General features: G+C 37.6%; 1 protein-coding gene across 1 annotated transcript in view; it reads right to left on the bottom strand.

Moving 5' to 3' along the window:
- Nucleotides 1-8,131, bottom strand: part of LOC106874030 (uncharacterized) — a 46,347-nt gene extending 38,216 nt beyond the window's left edge. Inside the window, exon 1 of the mRNA XM_014921590.3 lies at nucleotides 7,007-8,131. Within this exon, the coding sequence (XP_014777076.1) occupies nucleotides 7,007-7,009 (3 nt within the window). The 5' untranslated portion in view covers nucleotides 7,010-8,131. The remainder of the gene's footprint in view (nucleotides 1-7,006) is intronic.
- Nucleotides 8,132-22,697: the final 14,566 nt, after the last annotated feature.

The raw sequence follows: 22,697 nt of genomic DNA, 5'->3' as shown, positions 1-22,697 counted from the left end.
CTCCTGAGTACATGCTCTCCACTGATTAGTGACACCCAGTATAACATACTTCCTTAGGTGCTCAGAGTAATTAACGACGGAATTAAGCTCCTCTTCCCACAATTGCAGACCTTGTGCCTAAATCAGGAACCATTATTATACCTGTCACCTCTTCTACCTTGAAAGTTGTTATTATTTTTATCTTTATGTTAAGGAGTAAGCAATCTTCACTGAAGAACAAAATCGAAGACATAAACAATCTTTTGTATTATTCTGTTGCTGTGCTACGACTTACGTTTGTAGTCTTCGACAATTCATAATATGCTGCACGCCATCTTACTTTCATTACAAAAGAAAAGTGTATACGGCCGAACTTGAACCCACTTCCCCACTTACTAAAAACGAAACAAAAAAAACTGTCCCACAAAAAGTCAGTCTATTGTGTAACGAATAATATGAATATTTATATGTTGTCCTATAACAGTTTGTCTTCGATTTCGTACACCCTCCCCCCACCGGGTTAAAATATTACAGAATAATATCAGGGATGATCTGACATAACAGAGCCCCTCGGTTTCCTTGCATAGTAATTGAAGGTGTCCCTTCATTAATGAAAGCTGGTTGACTTCTGTTGTTATAGAAAATCTGTGCTGTAATTTCGTCAACGCTAAATAAACAGCAAGAGATTACTTGGTCGAAAGCTGCAACAGTTTGTTGCCCTTGAAATTAATTTTGATTTCACTGAATCCTCTCCTTCATTCTATCTTTATTTCCTTCTTCGTCTTCATTTATGAGGATACATTTCGCAAACAACAATAAAATAAATTACAAACAGACAAATTCTCTTAACAATTATTATAATTTTAATACAAACATCTTTCGTTGACTCACTGATTATGAAAGGTTGTTCGAATTCATGTGCCTATGATTAATACGCACATGAATGAGTTGTGTGCTGGTTTTATTATTATGAATGTATTGCTATCAATACAATGTTATTATTATTATCATAGTAAGTAATACAGTCGTAATAACACAACTCACTGATTCCATTTAAGCCTGTCCTGTTATTATAATTATTATTGTGAGACAAAACACAATGTGGAACGGCTGATTTTATTCATAGGCGTGTCGTTTTGTGTCGTTCTTGTTCGTATATAATAATACTAATAATAATAATAATAATAATAATAATAATAATAATAATAATAATATAAACACTATAATAACCGAGTACAGAAGGTTGGGATCTATTTTAAAACGGGGGCCACATTTTTCATTAATGTTTTACGTAGTGTTTTTGGTACGGAAAGACTTTCAAACTTCGTATACTTATCTATTTTGTGTTATAGAACAGAAAAATATTTTTGTATTCGAATTTATTTCATGTAAAAAATTGTCTTATTTCGATAATTTCAACCAATCACTGACAAGTATTCAGTTGTTTATATTTACTCCTTTGGCTGATTAAGCGATGTAAAGCGTATTTAATCTCCATACCTTCGTTTTATTTGCTTTTTTCATTTTAAATTTGCTTTAACCCTAACCCTAACCCTAACCTTAGGGTTAGGGTTAGGGTTAGGGTTAATTGTTTCAGAATCGTTTCTTTATGTAGTCGGCACTTAATGTATATCGGCTGAATGGACGTCAGTGATTGGTTGAAATTACAGAAATACGACAACTTTAACATGGAATAACTTATGGATTTCTTTTTTTTTTAAGAAGACTAAGAGAAAAAGATGTTTTATATGACACATTCTACCAGTGTTCCAAGTTTCAAAGTGTTTCGTTAATGAAAAATGTGGCCCCCGTTTTAAAAAAGATCCGAAGGTTGTTCTCACGCTTTAGATGGTTATTAGATGACTTGCTGTGTTACACACACACACACACACACACACACCACACACTTACACTCACACGCACACACACATACACGCACACACAAACACTCACTTACACACAGGCGCACATATATTCTGTCACACACACACACAATCACACACTCACACACACACACACACACACACACACATACACTCTTCCTCCCCTCCCTCTCTCTCACCTTCCCTCTCCCTCCTTACCCCCTCTCTCTCTCTCACACACACACACATCCTCACTAACGCGCACGCGAAAGGGTTTCATTTTAACAACGACCAGGGCTTCCAAAAGAGATTCTACAAACCAGAACATCGCAGAGGGAGAAGTTTCTCAAAATTCAAGGGGCTGATTTAGTGGCTGAGCCCCCCTTTTTATAACCCATGCCTACCACTTACAGAATTTCGCCTTTTGTAATTCATTAATTCGTTTATTTTCAATAATAGAGTGAAAGGGAGAAAGAAGAAAAAAGAGTGATGAACAGGGAGTGAGCGGAAGACAATATACGAAGAAATAGAAAGGTACACACACACACACACACACAAGCACACACACACATAAACATGCAGACATATAATACATGTGGATTGACATACGACAAAGAAAGAAAGAAAGAAAGAAAGAAAGAAAGAAAGAAAGAAAGAAAGAAAGAAAGAAAGAAAGAAGTACATTATATCTCATGGGTGCTAAATCTTTGTGCTTTTCGACAGGTTTTTTTAAAGGAACGTCAAACTTGGAAATTGCAACAAAGATTTGATGAGAATCTCACGGCAAGACAAGTGTTCCTCTGTTGTTTGTGAAAGACTGAACTTAGCGGAGCAAAGTAGAACAGTTAGAGTGACTTTCTCTGGGGACAGTGAGGCTATATAAATATACATGGATCAATATAAAGGGAAATCTCTTGAGATGTATACTGAAGCAAGCGTTAATACAGCTAATGTGGCGAACAAGAAAACTTCAGTAATTAATCAAAACTATACCCGTACCGAGGTGTAAACACTGAATACAATACAAAGAACACAGTGGATGACGGAAAAACAAAGAATTTGAAATAAGACGATGCACTGGAGTCTCAAGTTAAACTTGAGAATAAGGAATGAAGAGGAGAGGGGAAAACTTTGAGCGTTGCCAGAACGGGGTGACAACTCTGGACATGTTTAGGCTTTATTACACCTCACTAGCGAAGCAGTCATTTACAGACGAACAGAAAGATGGACAGATATAAATATATATTCGGAAAGGAATTTCCTTAGATTAATAATTATTAACTATATTTAAAAAAGAACTCTTAAAAAAGCAGACTTGATGGAAGGACGAATTTTAGTCTGCTTTTTCAAAGAATTTTATCATAATATTTTTTTTATCTGTCATTTTTTTTTTATATCTGTGTCTATAAATAGTAATTTCAGTTATAGTAGCGTTCTACCTTCCAGTTCAACTTTCTGACTTTGCTTCTCCTCCCAGAGTAAGGAAATCTTGCTAGAATCAGTTAAGAAAGAGGGAGTATTGAAAGCAGAGAGAAAAAAAACGGAAAAAACAAAGGAAGAAGTACAAAAAGGACACGAAGAAGAATTACACAATAAGGGACTACACAATCAGTTCAATGAAGCCACAACAGAAGTTGCTGGAAAACCTAGGTGGGATTGGCTGAAGAAAGGAACCCTAAAAAAAGAGACCGAGAACATTATACTGGCAAGACTAAGCCTTGGTCATGAGCTGGAGGAGGGTCAACCTGAGGACTGAGGAAGAGTCTCTGCTGTGCCACATCTGCAATGAAGTGGATGAAACCATTGCCCATAGCACGAACGAATGCCCTAGACTTGCCCAAAGCCACCACAAGTTGTGGCGACACGACCAGGTAGCGAAAGTGCTCCATTGGAAACTGTGCGAAAAGTGGGGGGTAGAGAGAGGCAAGACGTGGTATGAGAACAAACGGCAAAGAGTGACAGAGTCGGAGACTAGCAAAATTCCCTGGGATTTCCCAATCCAAACAGATTAGGTACTAGAGCATAACAGAACGGACCTAGTGGTGGTGGACAAGGTGCACCACATGCGCTCTATAGTTGATGTTACATGCCCCTTTGACCCACGAATAGTCAAGTTGGAAGGCAAAAAATAAATACAACTCTCTTAAGTATGAAATAGCCTGGTTGTGGGAAATGAAAAAGATGAAGATAGTGCCAATTATTACTGGATACTTGGGAATAGTATCAGGAGGCATCAAGGGGAATATAGTCCTGGAAACACGCTTTCCCGAATAAAAGGTGAGATGGTCGCAGTTAGAAGGTCTCTCATCAATCGTCTGCTCAACCACGATCGATCAATAGCTAAATAACAATAGTTTCATTGCAAAAAACATCTGTGAGGAGAGAAGTACAGAATGACAACTACTGCGCGCTCCGACCGAGTCCATCTGTTTCTGTTGTGTCTCACCATTAGAAACAAACTAAGACAAGAAGAAGGTGTTACTCTTCCAAAGGTAAAATTTTACCCATATTGAAATTTAAAACTATCCGCTGACGAAATTCTCCAAGAATCCGGGTGGACAAAAAACACTGATTTAAGTCGTAGAGTCCAAACAGTAAATTAATTTAAGTTACATAACAATGAATTAGTAAAACAAGCGATGAGTAGGTTTCTCACAACACATATGCGTCCCTACAGGCGTTTTATTTATGTTCTTGCAATTCGTCCCTGGACGAGATTGTAGAGAAAAGTTCAGTAACATGGTCTTCAAGTGGATTACTAAGGTAGGCTCTATATATCTCGGACATTTTCCAAACATATTTCAAATCTTATGCATTTGTGGATTATTGCGCAATGGATAGCTTTTACATAGTTTTTTGCGTCAGGGTTTTGCTTATTTTTCCTTCTGACATAAGCTTTACCATTAAATCGGCGACAGTGTTCGTTCGAATGCCACGGGGTAATTGTTCCGATTCTCTGCGTTCTAAATTCAAATCCCTCTAAACTTAAATTCCTTTTAGTTCTGTCGCAATCCAAGGCTGTGGGTCGACGCACCTGTTAGATGGCCGAGCGAGATGCGTTGCAGTATCTAACGATTCTGGTGCTAAGTTGTATCAGACCAAGTCGGAAGATTTTCCCTTCAATAAATATCAATGGTACGAAGAATGGAGACTTGCATGTAATGGACAACAGTCAGTCTTCCTCAAAAATATTGCCCAGGCCTGCATATGTAGATACAGTGTCGACCTTGAACGACAGAGGCCTTATATAATCATTGCAGTGTGGGGGGGGGATAGGAAGGGGAATATTTTTATAGAGAGGACATCATATATTATACACGAAGATCAAAGGTAAATTTTAGAAAACAATAAACGTGTTTTGTAAGAGAAAGAGTTGATGCTTGTAGCAGGGTAACTGCAACATGCCCAGACTGGCTCACTGCACTCTAAACGGTCAAAAACAATGCATAACAGAATGTGCATAATAAGGCTGCAACCAGGTCTGCTCGTAGGGGTGAAGGATTTCATGCTGTCATCAAATCAATCCATTACATATCGTAAATCTATTCGATCTGAGTTGACTAAAGGTGCACAACAACAACAGAAACGTTAGAAGAAGGCCACAAATATATTTAATGGTTTTGCTAATTGAATCAACCAAGTGTCGTTAATGGCTTTTTTTTTTTAATGAAATGACTGGAGCAATAAGAGAGTAGGAAAGTCGAAGTGGACAGGGTTTCAGGACTACTTTTCAGTCCACTTCTTTAGAGTCCACTGGAGAGAGAGAGAGAGAGAGAGAGAGAGAGAAAAGGAGAGGGAGAGAGACAGACAGACAGGTGTATGCATATAGTGAGAGAGAGGATGGAGAATGAGCAGGGAGTTAACGATTAGATTGTGTCTGTTATATTGTCAGTAATAAAAGGTGTGAGGTAATACTGACGGCAACGACAGGGAACCGCCACCGGTGCGTGACTTCATCGATCGTCGGAGCATCACGGTTGGACGGGGGTTGCGGGTTTTACTCTACCATCCAAGCCTAATTCATGTTGACACCGATTGGGAGTTGATTGCATCGACCCCGACCACTTGATTGGTACTTTATCATCGAATATGGAAGGATGAGTAGAAAAGCTGACTTCGGCACGTTTTGAACTCGGAATATAAAGAGCAAGATATACAACACGGCATTTTGTTTGCTGCTCTAATGATACCACCAAACTGCCACCCTGTTTGAAATGTAATTCTACCGTGCTAACATATCGTTCACCCCAACCCCATTGTCCTATGAAATAAAATAAAAACCCTAGTCGATAAGAGGACCATCCACCTGGTCAGTCGACTTTCTAGAATTAGCATCCAAATATCCCTCCATTTTCATTCTACGGTCTTTAAAAAGGGCTAGAATACATTTGACAACGTAGTCTTAGATAGACAGTATTCAAAAACAAAAAAAAAGAACCATATGGTCATGGCTGGAACGCCATTGTTCATTGGTATCCTTGACCAGGAGTAAATTAGGAGCAACACAACATGGTAAAAATAAGAACGTTTTTAAGGACAATTACAACAGTAGCAGCATCAGGGACGTCTCTAATGTTCAATATTACTCCAACAACCATAGCGGGGACGTTATCCTATACCAACACCCTTACATAAACACAAAGGAAGATACGAGTCCTCTAGAGGAGGCCTATAGGCGGTCGTTCGGTATGCGAGAAATGGCAGTCATTTTTTCAAATCACACACTGCAGTATGTTTTAAAACGGACACATTAGAAAATGTAGTTTTAGATACATTGCCTGAATAAGAGAGATGGTCAAGGATGGATATAAGATGACCTGGTTCTAAACAACAACAAAACAAAGGAGCCTTTATATGGTCGCTCGTTTTCGAGACTGACACCCAGTAAACCAATACCGAAAGAATGTTTTTTTTTGTTTTTTTTTTTCATTTTCTTTTGTTTCTTTGACGGGTAATGGATTGCATCGGATTGCTCAGGACTCGTCCTGAAAGGATGAAAACCAAAAATTGACCCCTCGATGGAATTTGCAATTAGAACCGTAAAGAACCGGGGATGAGGAATATCGCAAGACCCGACACACGATTCTGCCGAAAAGATATTGATGAGGAGAAATACGAAGAGAATGGGAGAATAAAAAGATGAACAACAACAACAACAAACTTACCATAGTTGTCCTGTGCCTGAACAGCAGTAATGTAAGTCCGTTTACCTCGACCGTTAGACTAAGAGTGTCTGTCGCTTGTATTTCTATTTATTTATTTTTTTTTTTTTTATAGATAAACGTCCGTTTTTGTCATCAGACGTTCAACGAAAGTATCTTTCTTATGGACTTTGAACTATGAACTATTAAACAACTTAGTCCACACTTCGGTCATGGTAGCTGTCTGCGAGATTGTTTATTATTACGACGTCGCCGTAAATGTTTTTTTTTTCCGGAACCCAACTTGTTTGTTTAGAAAGTGTTTGTTTGTTGTTGGTTGTTTTGTTTATCTGAATGACTGGAGAACAGCGTAGAAGATAGTGGTGTGTCATATACGACAGGTACGTGTGCGAGCGTTTATTAATGTGTAATAGACACTTGTATGTTTGTCTGCATGTTTATATATGTGTATACGTCTCCACGTTTATCAGTGCACGCTCAGAAAGCGAAATTAAAGTAGTTATGTGAGCCAACGTCTAAATTTTACACACAACATGTGTGTGTGTGTGTGTGTGTGTGTGTGTGTGTGTGTGTGTGTGTGTGTGTGTGTGTGTGTGTGTGTGTGTGTGTGTGTGTGTGTGTGTGTGTGTGTGTGTGTGTGTGGTGGTGTACGCACACGCGTTCGCACGCGAGTGTATTATGTGTATATCTACGTACAATAGACAGCAAACAGCTCAATGGCTTTGGGAGGCTTGCCGCTTTACTACATCAATGAATGAAACAGCTCCACAATCAGTTTTCACGAACGCACACACACACACACACAGACACACACACATACTCTCCCCCCACTTTCTCTCGCTTTCTCTTTTATCAACTCCACACTGACGTTCTAATACTAACAGACTATTTCTTTACTCCGGCTGTTCCTTCAATCACACGTACCCTTACTTCCACGTTTAATTTGTACGCGTTACCAGTGAAACACCCTACACTTCAATAATATATTTATTTCCACTAATCACTCTTTTACTTTATCTCATCTTCAAACCCACTACCATTCTGCTTTCGTTGTTTCATCACCGCAGTGTCTTTTTAAACATTTTCTTTTTCCCTTTCTTCTACATTCACGACGTCTTATCTCTATCGTTATGTATCACACACTCTGCTTCCATTCGCCTTCTCACTGTCCTCCTTCTCCTCCCCTTACAACGCTCCAATTTCATTGGTTGAGAAATCTGCTGTGTCTTTTTTCACCCTTCCTCTCTGAAATGTCTGGCAACCTGCAATTTTTTTCCTTCTTGATTCGCTCCAAATAAGAACTCTCACCATGGACACAGAACCATTACAACAATTACAAATGTTTCTCTTTCCGTTTTTGTTGTGTGGTTTATGAAGCTCGCTTTGCAGCCACTGCGCGGCACTTTGGGCATGTGTCCCCTACAATAACCCCGAACCGACCAATGCTCTATGAGTGAATTTAGGGGACAGAATCTGTGTGAAGCCCTTTGTATATGTGTGTGGCATTACTGTCCTCCCTCTCATTGATAAACGTAGTTGGTTTGTTTACGTCCTCATAATTTGGCGGTTCGACAATAGAATAAGTACCAGATAAAAATATAAGTACCGGGATCGATTCGTCCCACCCGCAATGCAATAACTCGAACAAATAAAGGGTAAAATGTGTGCGCGTGCGGCGGCGGCGGCAGATATGGGTGTTGGGGAACGAAATTAGTTACAACAATCCCGTATTTTTCTGACCACGGGAATATATTTCTTGACATTTATTCAACGATGTAGGCATACCAACATCAAATCTCAGATTATCCAATAAAGGATATATACCGCATAATTAATTAAATGTTTAATTAATGATTTTATCTGTTGAGTCTATAGGAAGAGGCAGAGCTCATGGCCCTTGCAAACACTCTGAGTCTGCTGACTTTGGTGTTGTTGGTGTTCTGATTAAACTATTGCAGGTCGACATTTGTGGGAAAGATACCAAGTTGAGTTACAAGTTTTCCTTTGAATTTTCATTGAGGATTTTTGGCAACTTGTATCGCCATCTTAATTCATTAATTTAACACAATCTGCTGAACTGTTTAGTCTTTATTTTCATATATCATATCTATAAAAGTGGCGATGTGTGTGTGTGTGTGTGTGTGTACGTGAATGTATTTTATGCATGTCCACAAGTTAGCACGCATGTCGCTCCAATTTTAGAAGGGGATTCGTCATGACCCTGCATTTTCGTCAATTTTTTCTCTCAGAGGCACCCACGTATAGCTGTAAACTTTTACCAATTTTGAAGTTTGGTTGCCAAGGCGAAAAGTCAAATCTGTGCCTACGCACGTGAAGGAGAGAGAGAGAGAGAGAGAAAGAAAGAAAGAGTGTGTTTGTGACAAGGGGAGATATACAGAGTGTTTGCCAAGCGTCTAAGGGGGGAAAAAATGGAAAAGTGGAAGAGGGAGACAAAGCGTCTGAGGAAAATGTCTTCAGCACACACACTTTGAAGTTTGTTGCTATGGCGAAAAGTCAAATCGGTGCCGTACGCACGTGAAGGGGAGAGAGAGAGAGAGAGAGAAAGCGTCTGAGGACAAAAAATTTCTCTGACCAAGACAGAGTTTGCCAAGCGTCTAAGAACAAAAAAAATGGAAAATGGAAGAGGGAGGCAGAAAGTGTAATAGGAATGGAAAGGTTTTGAAGTTTGGTTGCCATGGCGAAAAGTCGAATCTGTGCCGTACGCACGTGAAGGAGAAAGAAAGAAAGAAAGATACAGAGTGTTTGCCAAGCGTCTAAGGAAAAAAGAAAAACAGGAACCAAAAAGTGGAAGAGGGAGGCAGAAAGTGTATTAGGAATGAAAATGTAGGTCAGGAAGTATTAAGAGGTTTTTAAAAGACATTATTATATTCGATAATGAGATTATATATACTTTCTCACACAACAATTAAAATATATCCGTATATATACAAGAGAAGATATGTGTGTACGTGAATGTACTTTATGCATGTCCACAAGTTAGCACGCATGTCGCTCCAATTTTAGAAGGAGATTCGTTATGACCCTGCATTTTCGTCAAATCTTTCTCTCAGAGGCACCCACGTATAGCTGTAAACTTTTACCAATTTTGAAGTTTGTTGCCATGGCGAAGTCAAATCTGTGCTTAGGCACGTGAAGGAGAGAGAAAGAAAGAAAGAAAGAAAGAGTGTGTTTGTGAAAAGGGGAGATACAGAGTGTTGTCAAGCGTCTAACAAAAAAATATTTATTTTAAATCATTTATTTATTTTAAATCGTTCATTAGGGTTGGTGTTAGGGTTACAGTTTTAGGGTCAGGGTTAGTGTTTAGGGTTAGGGTTACAGTTAACCTAGAAGGGACAGGCCCCTTATTTTTTGGTTAAGACTGTTGGTAAGTTTTCCTAAGTTACTCCAATCCAGATCCCCAATGCAAACCTTCAGATCAACCTTCTCCTATGCAGATCTCTAATGCAACTTTAAAAGAAACAGTCAATGAGTAGAAATAACCAATAAACTGATTCCTTATGGGTTTTCCCAATCAAATTGCCAGCAAACCATTTTCAGCCAAACCAATTTCAACGGATTTCGCTCAAATCTGATGTCCATGTTACTTATTTTGGTTTGAAATAAAGCACTTGATCACTTAATAATCCTAGCTTAATCCCGAGCAGCGCCGGGCTATACTGCTAGTAACAGATAAGCATTAATTGTTTATGCTTTATTTTCATAATGAGTGGTGAAAAAAATGAAATTAGAGCCATTTTGTGCTACTCGTAGGGGAAAAATGAGTGAGTTTAAGGGCAGCACCAAAAGAAATTTATGATGTGGAAGACCCAGAAACTGTCAAATAATGCGTAACAGTCGTTTCAAGGAAGGTGACGCCAACCTCGAAGAGAAGCCAAGGTCAGGGAGATCCTCTGCTGTGGAAGCTGAGGTCTTGCTTGAAATGGTTGAACAACCGGCAGAAGTTGGTCCGTCACAAAACGCCATCAATTGACTACTCCATAAGCTTAAACTTGTGAACAGATGCTGTCGAGAGGCTCCTCATAAACTGACCAGTAACCAGGCTCAACGACGTGTGAACACTTGCAAACCAGTTGTTGGCAAATCCTCGAGATACCCGTTTTGGGCGTCGATTTGTAACTGGAGACCAAAAATGGATTTATTTTCGTTATTCTAATCAGAGAAATCAGGGGTTTCGTTCCAGCCCGGCTTCAGAATCTGATGTCAAACAAGGGTGTGTGTATGCGTGCATTCGAGTGTGTATGTGTGCACGCGTGTGTGTGTGAACGTACTCTACATTCATACACATATCTCTAGTTTAAAATGCTACATTGTTTTAGCTACATTCCAACGATGGAACTCCGTATCTTTGTTAGAAACGAGCTCCTTCTTCAGAAGAAGGATTTTAAATAACCATAAATAGAAAAGTACATACATACATACATACATACATACATACATACATACATACATACATACATACAAATATACATATGTCACAAACTGACACATACACGCAAACAATTGAAATTCTGTTTTAATTTTGAAATGAATATTATGTAATTTATTATCAGTTTTTTCTTGTTTCTACGTTTATTACATTGTGTTTATAATATATAACTTAAACTGACATATACTTTCAGATGCACACATCGTATTCTTGTACTTACAACCTGCTTAGCCATTTTCTACTTTTATATCTTACATAATATTACATTTCTCATATGCATGTATTTATTAATTTTTACCTTATTTCTACGGCAGATTCTGTATTACTATTTTGCTTGGACCTGTTTGTTTTCGTGCATTTTATACTTTACTGTTCTAGGCTTACGTTGTTTTTAACCTGGAAAAGTTTTGTGCATCATCGGTTTTCTTAAGCAGTTTATTTAGGAACAGCTTCAGAGGTTTTGTATGACCCATCTTCAATCTCTGTAATTTTATATTTTTTTCTTCTAATTTATCTTTTCTTTCTAAAAATATCGATAGTATAGATTAGTTTATCGAACACGTGAATGTTTCTAATATTTACAGATATTTATAGATATGTGTGCAGTAATAATATATTTCTGGTCCTCTTTTCTTTGCCTTTGTATAAATATTAATGCCGCAACTGGTTTCACTTCGATTTGACTACGAGGAAGAATAAATTTTTCATATTGGTTGTATATTTACTCTTGAACTTTCTAATTCTCTTCATTTACGTTACTCTGAATCTTCGAAGAGATTCCTGCAACCGCTGTCAATCAATTATTATCCTCTTGTCTGATTTGACGGTTGTATTAATTTCTTCAAAATACAGACAGTTTCACTACAAACTATGGAAAATTTCATTATCCTGTAGCTGTTTCTGCTTAGTGACATTTTATACGTGTAATCTTTTCTTTTTTTATCTATGGGCTTTTATGGGATTCATTTCTTTGATTTATTTTTAACTCGATCAGGATAAGTATAAATGTGCGAATGTGTAAATCTATATGTGTGCGTACACACGCACACACGAGGTACATTCTAGAAATTTTGACACTCTTTTAGGAGAAATAGTTACAAGTATCCTAGATTATTGTAAATTTACTACACATCTAATTAGTTCATGTGTCAACTTTGCCAATCATCATTTTGGAATCGACAATATAAGTACCAGTTGAGAACTGGAGTCGATGTAATCGACTTAACCCCCTCTCCCCAAATTGCTAGCCTAGTGCCAATATTTGAAACCAATATTAAAACTATTTACAGACAGACAGACAGAGGGACGGCCGGGAGGATGGATGCCTATCTCTCCATCGTGAAAACGAAGATCAGATTTACCTAATGTCTATATACTTCCACTACTGGTTGCATGTCCTTAACTTTTTGTGAACTATATCTGCCAACATTATGACGTAATTCCGACCCCCAAGAAACAGCTGTTGAACCTGTAATATCTTACCTCCTCCCCTTAATTTCTTGTGTCTTTGTATTCTGTGTTAGTCTGCTCTGTTAAAATATAAATATCTATATATTTATACATGAATGTTCATTGTCTGACTATTGTCAGTCTTTGTTTTCTCTCTATTTACATGTATATATGTATGTATATTTTATATATCTAGCCCAAACGAAAATATGACCAAAACAACACTAATGTCGACCTTGAATTTCTCGCCCGATCTCTTCGGAGATGTGATGGCAATGAATTCTGATATAAACGCATCTCAAACGTTCTTACAAAGAACGGTAAATTAGTTCTGCAACATCTGAAAAGTAATGAATATTTTGTAATGTTTAAAAGCGGTAAGAACAATCGTAACAGCAACACTTCTGCTGGACATTATGATTCCAGATGTCATAATTACGCAAGAAATAGTTACCCAGATAATTATTTGTGTAATTATAATTCAACAGAGCCAATTGCCTCCATTCGGAAAAGACAGTAAAAGCCAAATACTTCCTCTGAGTTGTCACTGGAGTGAATCAAACAAAAATCTGCTGAATTTTGGACCTTGATGGAACGTTAAGCCTATTACGGAATCGTGCGATTACTGCAGGATCCCCGTGGGTACAAGCAGCTGTCAATCTCATCTTCGAGTAACGCATGCTTCAAAATGTGCCTCGTAAAGCTTCTGAGAAATGGTTCTACACCTAAACTGCGGTCGATGTAATCGACTAACCCATTCCTTTCAAAAGTGTTGGCCTTGTACCAAAATAAGGAACTGTTAATATTCCACTTCGCAATCATAAAATCCGAAGTCTGATCCAACTACTTTATAATACTGGGGGAAATCTCCTTTTTTCGTATTCCTGCGTTCGACCCAAATGAGTGGACGGAAGCGTTTTTGAAGTCCGTCATACGAATTTTATTTGTAATGCAAAGATTTCAGCCTCGTCACATATTGTGCCACACTGATTCGACTTGAGAATTACCTTACAGGGTGTGCTACAAAATACTCAGCCACTTACTCAGACAACAACTGAATGCTCATGTTCGAAACCGACGGAGGATCCATCATGCTTATACTAAAAAATATATCAGCGTGAGTATATCATATATACGTTAGCTTTTCCACAATATATAACAAGTGTTTATAAATGATACCTTCAGAATAGACTCCTATGTATGTATGCATAGATAGATAGATAGATAGATAGATAGATAGATAGATAGATAGATAGATAGATAGATAGATAGATAGATATATGGATATATGGATAGATAGATAGATAGATAGATAGATAGATAGATAGATAGATAGATAGACATATCAGGAGAAATAATAGGGGGGAGAGTGTGTATATGTGAGAGAGAAAGGGGAGAAAAGAGAGAAAGAGAGAGTACTTAAACATGGCGAAAATGGTATGTAGAGTAAAGTGAATGGAAATATGTCGGAAGTTCTTTGAGAATTGATGAAGTTTACACGAAATGTCAAGCTATACAGGTGGTGATGCAAGCTTTTTGGTTGCTTATTCTTTCATAGAACCATGCAGTACAGCCTGACGTCTCGTTACTCTCAACAGGTAAGGAATATAACAGGTGAGGAATAAATGAGACGTGTAACGACCTTTATCGAGCAAAATTCTGTGGAATGTGCTGTTCCGGCTCTTTACAATCCAGGTTCAAATCCAAATGAGATCAGCATTGAGTTTCATCCCTCCGGGGTCGATAAAATATATTACTAGTGAAGTACTGATAATCTATTTTATTGGCTAACTCACTCACCCAAATGTCAAACAAAAGACACTGAATTGGCAGGTTTGTTACGGAAAGAATCATTTTCAGTATTTGTTCTGGTTCTCTGAGTTCAAATCCTGCCGAGGTCAACTTCATCCTTCGACGTGCTCACGGGTTTTTTTTTTAAGGGCAATCGATCGGCGGAATCGTTAAAGCATCGGACAAAATGCCTCACGGTATTTGTTCTGACTCTTTACGTTGAGATTCACTGGAAATGAAGATATCGACCTTTGCGCATGTCAGATTGCAGTAATCGCATATCAGACAAATCCAGCTGTATGATGCCGATCCCACCGTGAGCGCCACCGCGCAACCTTCCTTTGCTGTGGAAATTTTATATTTCTATAAAATTGGTTCCGCTGACGAAGAGGGTATTGCTTTAAAGTACTGAAGACAAGAATTTGGATTCCTGGTTATTCTTCATTGGCGGCTTCAAGTACAACATGAAGAAGGTGAGAGTGGAGAAAAATATTAAATTACTGAAAGGCAACGAGTTGGCGGCAGTGTCAGTGCGTCGGACAAAATGCACTCATTCCCACTTATTCTCTTTCTCTCCTTGTTTTTCTCGCTTTCTCCTTATATTTCACTCTCTTTCTCTCTCTTTCCCACTTTCACTGCTCCAAAACATCTTTCTCTCCCCTTCTCCCCTTCTCTCTTTCTCTCTTTCTCTCTCCCTCTCTCTTTCTCTCTCTCTCTCTCTCTCTTTCTCTCTTTTCTTATAATTCTCTATTTTGCCTTCCTTTCATAACTGCATACAGCTTTCTTCTACTGTTTTTTTTTTGTTGGTTTTATGTGTCTTTTCTTTGCTTTTGTTTATTTATATTTATCAGAGAACATTCCAGAATCTGCTAGTTCCAGTATTTTGGCAGAAAGACTGTCAAGACGGCGATTTGGCATGGTAACTATGCTATCAGATGACGTGAGAAACATGAAAAGAAAACGGCGGGGGAATCGGAATTGGAACAAAAGAACTAAATAAATCAAAAACAAAATAAATAAGTAAATAAACAAATAGAACATTGGTGAATGAAGCCAAAAATATTTTCAATACTTTTATAACTCGTGAAATAGGCAAGAGGTCAAGTGGGTCACAGGGTATTTTGTTTGTGCGTGGGCGTAAAGGGAGATCCTTTTGGACGGGGTGGAGGATCATCTTCTTCTTCTTCTTCTTCTTCTTCTTCTTTGAGGCACTACTCAGATATTTCTTGTCTTTATTTGCATTAGGTTCTTCAATGTCGTTATTAATAGCTTGACCCTCATCACCTTGTGACTGGTATACGAAACCTAGTTTGAAGCTTATCCAGGTTGAATATTCCGACAAGAGTGCGGGGCTCTGTTTTCTCGAAGCTGCAAATAATAATATCAAATGGCTCCTTTGTGTCTTTCATCCAATCAGAGTCTTTGTGGAAACATGGAGACTTTCTGGTTTCTGGTTATGCTGTCATTGCTATTATTGATATTACAAATTGTTATCTCAATTTCCAAGATCCTCGTGAGAAGGGACTCGGGTAGAATTCGACAATATCGAATTCACAGGATTTGCATCTATTTTTATTGTTAATATTCCTAAACCGGTTCGCTGCTGTGTTAATGCTATTTCACTCTCCTAATCCTTTAGTTCTTCAAATCTTATGATTAATACAATTTGTACGTGTTTTCTAATCTCATACTTAACAAGACATATAAGCTTCCACTTTGCGTTTCTGTAAAGTTCTCTTTGTCGGCTTTTACGTCGATGCTTTGCATTGGCTAAGTTTTGCATTTTCTTATCTGATTTAAGAATTATGGCTTTATTTTCTCTCCATAGTTAATTTTGGCCATGGGCGTCTATTTTCCAGCATCTTTTTAATGTTTTTGTTCATGTGTGTGTATATGAACGTGTGCTTAAGCGTATTTGTGTGTATCTATCTATCTATCTGTACACACACACACACATATATATTCACACACGCGCGCACACATATCCATCTCTCCATCCATCCATTCACCCATACATACATACATACACTGCAGCCATTATGTCCCCTTGCTTTGATCGTAGCTGGAGTGAGAGAGAGAGGATGGCGTTCTCTCTTTCTAAATAGCTTGTTCAATAATATTTCAATTTAATGAAATGATCAAAGGGACGCCATGTAAGGTTAATATGTCACTTGTCATAACTACACACGTGATTCTAAACATATACATACAAACACACACGCAATCAGGCATAATCCGTATATGCACATATGTACACACACACGTACACACACCTATATATATATATATATATATATATATATATATATATATATATATGAATGCGCGTGTGTATGCTTGTGCCTGAGTAATGCATATAAGTTATGTGTGTATACGATTATACGAAATATGAGCATGTGTATGTATGAATATATATTTTTATACACGTGCATGCATCTATGTGGGATATACATGGATTTATATATGCGTTCATTATATATACAAATATATATATATATTATACGAACGTATTTAAACATACATACGTGCATTATAAATAACAGATTTAATTAAGAAATGTATACCACCACCATCACCACCACCACCACCACCACCACCAGCTGCAGCTGCTGCAGCAGCAACAGCTGCAGCAGCAGTAGTAGTAGTAGTAGTAGTAGTAGTAGTAGTAGTAGTTGTTGTTGTTGTTGCTATCGTCATCATTAGATGAGGGAAACTAGCGATGAACTATGAGAAACCTTTTAACAGACTTGATGTTATTCTTTTGTTAACAATTGAAAAGTAGGGTAGCACCATTGACACCTTTTGTCCCCTACGTCAACCATATTGTCATTCTACCACCGACATCTAAATTACAGCCTACAGTCAATCCTTTCTATCTGGCCCGCCACCTGTGTGTACGGCCACATGGAGGTGTGTATGTGTGTTTGTGTGTGTGTGTGTGTGTGATGCCTTTTCTTTTTCTCGTTCCCCCATTTAGTTTTATTTCGTTATAACGTACAGACGTCCGCACGCACACGCACACGTACACTCACACTTACATACATACATACATACATATCTATACCCATCACTTCGGGACATCCTGTTTCTAAAGAAAGAACGAAAGAGAAGAAAGACTGTATGTATGTGTGTGTGTGTGCGTGTGTGTGTGTGTTTGTGTGTGTGTGTGTGTGTGTGTGTGTGTGTGTGCGTGCGTGTAGTCGCAAAATGGCTGTGCAATTAGCAGTTCGATTAACAGCCACGTGGTTTCTGTTGCAATCCATTTGGTCGGCACCTTCGGTTATTGTCTCCCACTATACTCCAAGGTAGACCAATGTCTCTGGAAGGAATCTTGGTGAGAGAAACTTAATAAAAACCTCTGCGTGCGCGCGCGTACGCGTATGCTTGGCTTTGCTTCCCACTGCTTGGAAACGGTGTTCGTTTCTCAGCGGGTCGGATAAAAGATAACGATAGGATAATATTACTGGGGGTCAGCTTGCGGCTCAAACCTTCAAAGCTATACTCCAGTATGGCCACAGTCTAATGACTAAAACAAGTAAAAATATTAGAAGAATATAATATATATATATATATATATATATATATATATATATACACACACACACACACACACATACATAAATACATACATACATACATACATACATACATACATACATACATACATATGCAGATATGCAAACATATAGATAAATATACATATACACACACACACACATATGTAGTAAAACAACAGATATTAAGAATAACACGACAGAAAGAACCAAGTTTTGATAAATATGTTATAAGTTTAACTCTTCAGTCGGCAAAGAGAGTGTCTTAATGTTTCGGGCCTTAAACCTTTATTAGAAGAAAGAAAGAAAAGGAGAAGCAGAGGGCGAGTGTGAATGAGAAACGAAAGCCGGGAAAGGGAGATGCTGACGAAAGCGGAAAGGCGAAGTGTTAGAAAATGACTGTTCTGTACACATACACTGCACTAACATACACATCATTCCTTCTTATATGCACAACCGATGACGACGACGACGATGATGATGATGATGATGATGATGATGATATTCATCATCGTCATCATCATCATTGTCATGTTTTATTCATGCTAAAAAAGATAGAAAAAGCCGAAGAACTGAAAGCAAAGTAAGAGGGGGGAGTGTGGAGGATAAAGCAATCTGTGGTTAAATGCTGAAATGTGTAAAGACAAAAAATAAAAAAAGAGAAGCAATAATCAGAACAACAACAACAATGATAATAGTAATGAATATACGACAACAACAACAACAACAACAGATTAAAATGAAAATATGTTAGAAAAATCTGAATATACGAGTTGCCGAAAGGGGAAACAGAGCAGTGCAGAGAGGAGATAAGAAAGTAGTAGTAGTAGTAGTAGTAGTAGTAGTAGTAGTAGTAGTAGTAGTAGTAGTAGTAGTAATAGTAGTAGTAGTGGTAGTAGCACTGTTACAGTTGTTAGGAGTAATAATGCCGAAGGAAGAAATGCAAGTTCCGGAAGCTATTGATAAACCAGAAGATACACTGCCCTCTGGGTGGTTTTCTATTGCACATTTATGTTTTATATACATATATTATACACACACACACACACACACACACACACACATATATATATATAATATATATATATATACACGCACACATATAGATACATATATATGTATATAAATATGTATGTATATTTATATATACAGATAGAGCGAGAGAGAGAGAGAGAGAGAGAGAGAGAGAGAGAGAGAAAGAGACTGAGGGAGAGAGATACATACATACATACATACATACATACACATGAATCCATTATCGTTCCTACCGCAGAAAACAAATGGTTACGTGCTAGGATTTTCAACCGCTAGAAATATCAATAGAACTCATAATTTCTTTGTAGACGACCTGAAGATTTATGCTAAAAGTGTTAACAATGCCAAAAAAACAACTGGAATTAATAACATTTTCAGCTGATATAGGCATGGAATTTGGCCAAAAGAAATGTTCATATTTGGTTAGCGCTGTCCATGTGAGTGAGCCGCCTGTCGTGGAGTATGGATGTAAGGGCTTTACATGTTGTTGACAAGCAAACCATAGACATGTGATTTTAAGGTGGCAAAGGTTTCTGGTATTTAGATTTGCTTTTTTTGGGGGGGGGGGTGCGGAGGGGAGGGGGTTTCGAAATGAATGTTCTGTGCTCACAGCAGCCATTTAGGTGCTGATCCTGGCTGCCTACAATTTTACTGAATGCTGCTGCTGCTAACATATCTATGGATACTGGTCAATGTTTCAACCAGAAATTGAGGACCTTATTACCCCCCCCCCCCACCCGTAGATTTCATTATTATCATATTATTCTGTATTTTATTGCCCGTTTACATTGGCACTCTGGCCCTTGGATACATGCAGCGTTTTATTTTGGTTTTGTATCTTCTTTTGTACCAAAATTACTTTACGTAATATCTAACCAGTGGCTCAAAATGCTAGTTTATATGTGTTGCATGTTTTTAAACGTTCCAAACCACACATTATTATAGGAATCATTTCTGTTTACAGTCATCACATCTCTATTTCCACATCTAAAAGTTTAGACAATTTCTCTATTTCTTTCAATGGCATATTATCGTCTGCTAGGACTGATACTTGAATTAAGTGGTACTTTCTTTCCTCGTTCTCCTAAATAACAATAACCAACTTATTAACCTTGATCTTCTTGTTTTTATATCCTACTATAGCCTAGGGCATGATCATTTCCGCTCGTTTTGTCACTCACTGCTGTAAGTTTAGACCACCTCTTTTCTGTTGGTATTTTATTAACATAAAGCTGGCATAATTCCCAATGTATGAAAACCCCCCAACCCTGACATGCTCGTAAATGTATTCTTTCTTGGTTATCATTACTCAGTAGCTAGAGACAGAATGGTTTATTTTTCCTTCCTACTAATCACCCTCTATCCATTCTGTAGTTACTTAATGCATACTTGTTATTACAGGTCTTTGATGAATTCTGGTGGAAACATTTTCATCCTCTGCTACAATCGTGAATTTGTCGGTCTCACCCCCGAGTCCTCAGTCCTCAGTCTGTGTTGCAGTTTTTATTTGTCTATTTCCATCGTAATTAGTATTTCTCCCCCCCCCCACCACACTTCGTGGTGTCCATGCCATCTAAGAGGATTTTCTTGCCGTCGTTTTACCGAAGCATTCTGTATCCCAAATTTTAGCAGAGCTGTTTAGTGTGGTTTTTATTCCATAATTTCTTTTGCTATTTTTCCTTTCCCATCGGAATCGTCATTCGCTTCAACCTTTATTTTGTAAGCGTTGGTACAGTTGTTAGAGAATCAGACAAAATATCTGACGGCATTTAGTTACAGCCCTTTAACTTCTGAGTTCAAATTCCGAGCTGGCAGAAACGTTAGCACGCCCGGCGAAATGCTTTGCGGTATTTCGTCTTCCGTTACGTTCTGAGTTCGAATTCCGCCGAGGTCGACTTTGCCTTTCATTATTTCGGGGTCGATTAAATAAGTACCAGTTAATCACTGGAGTCGATGTAAATGACTTAATCCCCTTGTCTGTACTTGTTTATCCCCTCTGTGTTTAGCCCCCTATGGGCATATTATTATTATTATTATTATTATTATTATTATTATTATTATTATTATTATTATTATTTTTACTTTCATTATTATTATTATTATTATTATTATTATTATTATTATTATTATTATTATTATTATTATTATTATTATTATTATTATTCTATGTTTGACTTTTGTTTTGCCTTTGTACAAGTTGGCTCCAAGTCTCACCCAGAGACCTCAAGAGACAACAAGTTAGAAGTCCAAGTTGGTATTATGTCTAGGGTGCCATATATTTGGATTTGTACGTAGTGTTGTTCCAGAGAATGTTTAAGAAAACATACGAAAATTGTGTGTTTGTTTTAAAATTTGAGATTACATAGACAGTATTTTACGTAGGATATGGGCAGTTCCCATGAGCACTATCTTTTGAACTTCAGCCATATTGGGGTTTCCTGGTATCTGAGCTAGGTAGCAATCAGCCCCTTTTGCGATCATTCCTAGGGCACCTATGACACTATTATTATTATTATTATTATTATTATTATTAGTAGTAGTAGTAGTAGTAGTAGTAGTAGTAGTAGTAGTGTTAAAGCTATGAATTTCTTTTAGTTAATAACTAGGTGAAATGAAGCTTGACAGCCACTATAATTTGATTTAAAATTCTTTTTATTTATTTTCAATACTCAGCCTCCCGTTTCTATTTCCTCTTTCTGTTTATTTCTCTTTATTTATTTATTTATTTTTGCACTTTATTTTCTTCCATTTTTTAAACCCCCTTTTCGTTACTTTCTTTCGTTTCTGCTTTCGTTTGCCACCACATCTAGTGAATATGTTTTATCAGACATTCCTTCAAGCTGCGCTGAATACAAGCAAAAAAGACATAGAGAAAAAAAAAATCGGTGTTTCAACAAACACACAGTTTTTCCTCCAAACATACTTTTGTGAAGGGTCTGGAGAAGTCTACAGATACAGGGAGAAATTGGGTGGGGGGAATGAAGAAGAAGGGGAGGAGGAGGAGGGAAAGTACATTACCACATCAATAGCATAAGTATCTGAAAATAACAATAACAAATACTATATCAACACAAGCCAACCATTCCCCTTTTATTTAAATTGTTTGTTTGTTTTTTCTGATTACCACTTGTAATAAGCTTTCCTGAACTTTTTCAACTGTAATAACTTGTCTTGTAATTTCCCAGGTTTATAATCTTAAGAATATTATTTCTCTTGCTCGCATTTTTCCATGTTATATATATATATATATATATATATATATATCTCAGAGTGTGACTTTATGTTATACCTATGTAAGGCGGTAATTAATTTATTGTTATTGTCATTAAATAGATAATGAATCGCGTAACAAACAATGAAATCATTTCAAAGATGAGGCAAACAGAAAGTGTTTTTGACCTCGGGAGCTGGGAGCCCT

This window comes from Octopus bimaculoides, chromosome 10, assembly GCF_046866305.1.
Source record: "Octopus bimaculoides isolate indiv1 chromosome 10, ASM4686630v1, whole genome shotgun sequence".
Lineage (NCBI taxonomy): Eukaryota > Metazoa > Mollusca > Cephalopoda > Octopoda > Octopodidae > Octopus > Octopus bimaculoides.
This window is presented reverse-complemented; position numbering and strand designations above follow the sequence as displayed.